Raw genomic sequence first — 2,922 nt, 5'->3', positions numbered from 1 at the left:
ATATAAAACAACAAATTTTTATATATAAAACAAGAAAAATTGTAATATAAAATACTAATATAGACAATTTTCAATGTTCACGCATTTCCATCGCAACACATTTTATTTTCACATATAAACAAACCATATAACAATACATCTTAATATAAAATAAAAATTTTACCCAATTGTTATAGTTATATATAGCGAATAACAAATATTTTCATTTATACAGAAATTAATAACGTAGACAATCTTTTTTTTACTCTTTACATATTACAAAAAGGCGTGTATCATTTGAACACGCGTGGTACATTTAAGAATATAAAAAAAAAAAAAAAGAAAGAAGTAGGAAAAAACAACTACATAAATATGCGTATTTAAATAATAATAATAAATCGTAAAGAGAGATAAAAGAGAAGAAAATATAAAAAGAAAAACAAAAAGAATAGAAAGAGAGAGTGAGACAGTAAGAGATTGAAATAGAGAGTGAAAAAGAGAGAGTAAAACACTGATATAAGATAGAAAGAGAAACAGAAACAGAAAGAGAAAGAGAAAGAGAAAGAAAGAGTGAGAAAGAGAGAATGAGAGAAAGGTAATGTGTCCACCTTCTCGCGAACGCGGAAGCTGATTCGCGTCGACGGAATCGTATATCCGATCACTCGTGTTCGTTCGACCGTATTAGATACGAATAAAACGAAAGAAAGAAAGAAAGAAAGAAAGAGAAAGAAAGATAGATATAGCGATAGAAAGGGGTTTGCTGCTGGGGGTGGAGGGGGGTAAGGGAAATGAGCAATGGAAGAGCAAGCGAGAAACAAATGCAAAGTTCTAAGAGGGGAGAAGTGGGGAAAAGTTGAAGCACGGTGAATAAGCAACAAAAAAAAAAAAGAATAGAAAATAAGAAAAAAAAAGTAGTAAAGGCTATTGGGAGATAGATACGTTCCTGAGTATTGTATGTGTGTATGTGTGTGTAAAGAAAAGAAAATAAAAGTGTAGAAGTAGAAGTGTAGAGTGTGTGTGTGTGTGTGTGAGAGAGATAGTGATGGAGAGAGGGTGGGGGAAAAAAGGTGGTGGCTTAGAGTGGTGGTTGGTTGTGCGATTAGCCGAGTAGTAGGAGGATTAGAGAGAAGTGGGAGTAACGAGTGGTGGGGGGTGGGGGCGGGAAATAGCACCGGAGTGGTGGGGATATATTATGCATAGATATATACTTCTTGTGTTACATATATACCAATAGAGAGAGAGAGAGAGAGAGAGAGATACAAATATACTTGTATACACATATATTATCATATAAAAAGAAAATATAATACTTATATACACATGTATGTATATATTATATATATATATACAAATAGAGAGAGAAAGATACAAATCTTGTATACACTTATCCATAAAAAGAAAAAGAAAGAGATAAAAATACATGAATACACACATATGTACAATGCATACGAAATAAAGAGAGAGTAAGAGTGAGATAATGTATAAATTATGATAGTAATATAGTAAAAACTATTTCAGTATCAAATATCGAACAACAACACAATACAACAACGACACGGTTACGGTTCCTAGATAAGTAGTAAACCGTTTATAAGTTCGTTTCTTCTATTTCTCTTTTTTTTTTGTTCGTTGATTATATATTTATTTATTATTTTTCATGTTTCTCTTTGCAATATGATAAAAGAAAGAAAGAAAAGGACAAACAAGATATATATACAGGGCTCGAGTTCTTCATCCCCCATTTATGGATTTGAAAGAGAAAATAGAAAGAAAGAATGAAAGAAAGAGAGGTTAGGTTTCGTTTGTGTCTTTTTTCGGGATTGTTTTAATTCGACCAATGGGAGCTCCGCTTCCGGCATTAGTTCGTCCAATCAGTGCACACGTCGGATAAATTGATTCCAATCAGCGCCAATTTTGACATGCGTTAAAAGACAGCGGCAAAAGCGTGCAACTTTTGCACCCCGCCATTTTTTTTTATTATTCTTATTATTATTTTTTTATTATTTCTATCTTTTTCATTCTCTTGCTATCTTTTTGTTGAGAACAAAATAATTAAACATACATGAGACATGTGTATGCGTGTATAACACGTGTCTCTAGATAAGTGTGTGAAATTGACACGTTTCTAGTATTGTTTATATAATTAATTGTTTATTATATTATATTAATAATTATGGAAAATCTTTATAACGATATTCTTTTTTTGGTTTCGGTGTCTTTTGATTTAATTTTCTTCGATATTCGTTGTGATGTTATCTATGAACAATTAGACGATAAAAATAATTAGTTTATGTAATTAATTAATTATTATTATATTAATATATATATATATGAAAAATCTTTATAACGATATTTCTTTTTGGTTTCGGTGTCTTTTGATTTATTTTTCTTTTTTCATTTTTTTTTCGATACTCGTTGTGATGTTATCTATGAACAATTAGACGACACGAATTCATGTAATCAATTAGTTATTATGATATTAATAATTATGTAAAAATTATAATGCTGTTCTTCTAATTTCTTATTTCTTTTTTTTTTTTCAATATTCGTTATGTTGTGTTTATGAACAAACTACTCTATACTGGAATAATTATATAATTATTATACTAATCGTGTTTAAGAAGAACCATTAAGATTATATCCTTTTAATTTAGTTCGAATTAGTTATTTTGTTAAGTGTATTCGTTCTATGATGTTATCTATGAACAATTAGACGATAAGAATAATTATTCATTAAATCAGTTAGTTATTATGATATTAATAAGAATGCAGAACCTTTAATTCTATTTTTCTAATTTCTGATTTTTTTTCAATATTTGTTACATTGTGTTTATGAACAAATTACATTACTCGAAAAACTATTTAATTATATAATTGTAATGCTAAACATTTAGAAAAAATCTTAAAAATAATATTCTTTTTAATTACGTTTGAATTTGTTAT

General features: G+C 28.7%; 1 protein-coding gene across 1 annotated transcript in view; it reads left to right on the top strand.

The window, feature by feature from the left end:
- Positions 1–1,559, top strand: part of LOC106792155 (myb-like protein AA) — a 66,010-nt gene extending 64,451 nt beyond the window's left edge. The window contains exon 3 of the mRNA XM_014758356.1: positions 1,498–1,559. Within this exon, the coding sequence (XP_014613842.1) occupies positions 1,498–1,559 (62 nt within the window). The remainder of the gene's footprint in view (positions 1–1,497) is intronic.
- Positions 1,560–2,922: the final 1,363 nt, after the last annotated feature.

This window comes from Polistes canadensis, unplaced genomic scaffold (genome assembly GCF_001313835.1).
Source record: "Polistes canadensis isolate GaletaPanama2010 unplaced genomic scaffold, ASM131383v1 scaffold_384, whole genome shotgun sequence".
NCBI classification, from domain to species: domain Eukaryota; kingdom Metazoa; phylum Arthropoda; class Insecta; order Hymenoptera; family Vespidae; genus Polistes; species Polistes canadensis.
The sequence above is the reverse complement of the archived record's forward strand: the minus strand, read 5'-3'. Positions and strand labels throughout refer to the sequence as shown.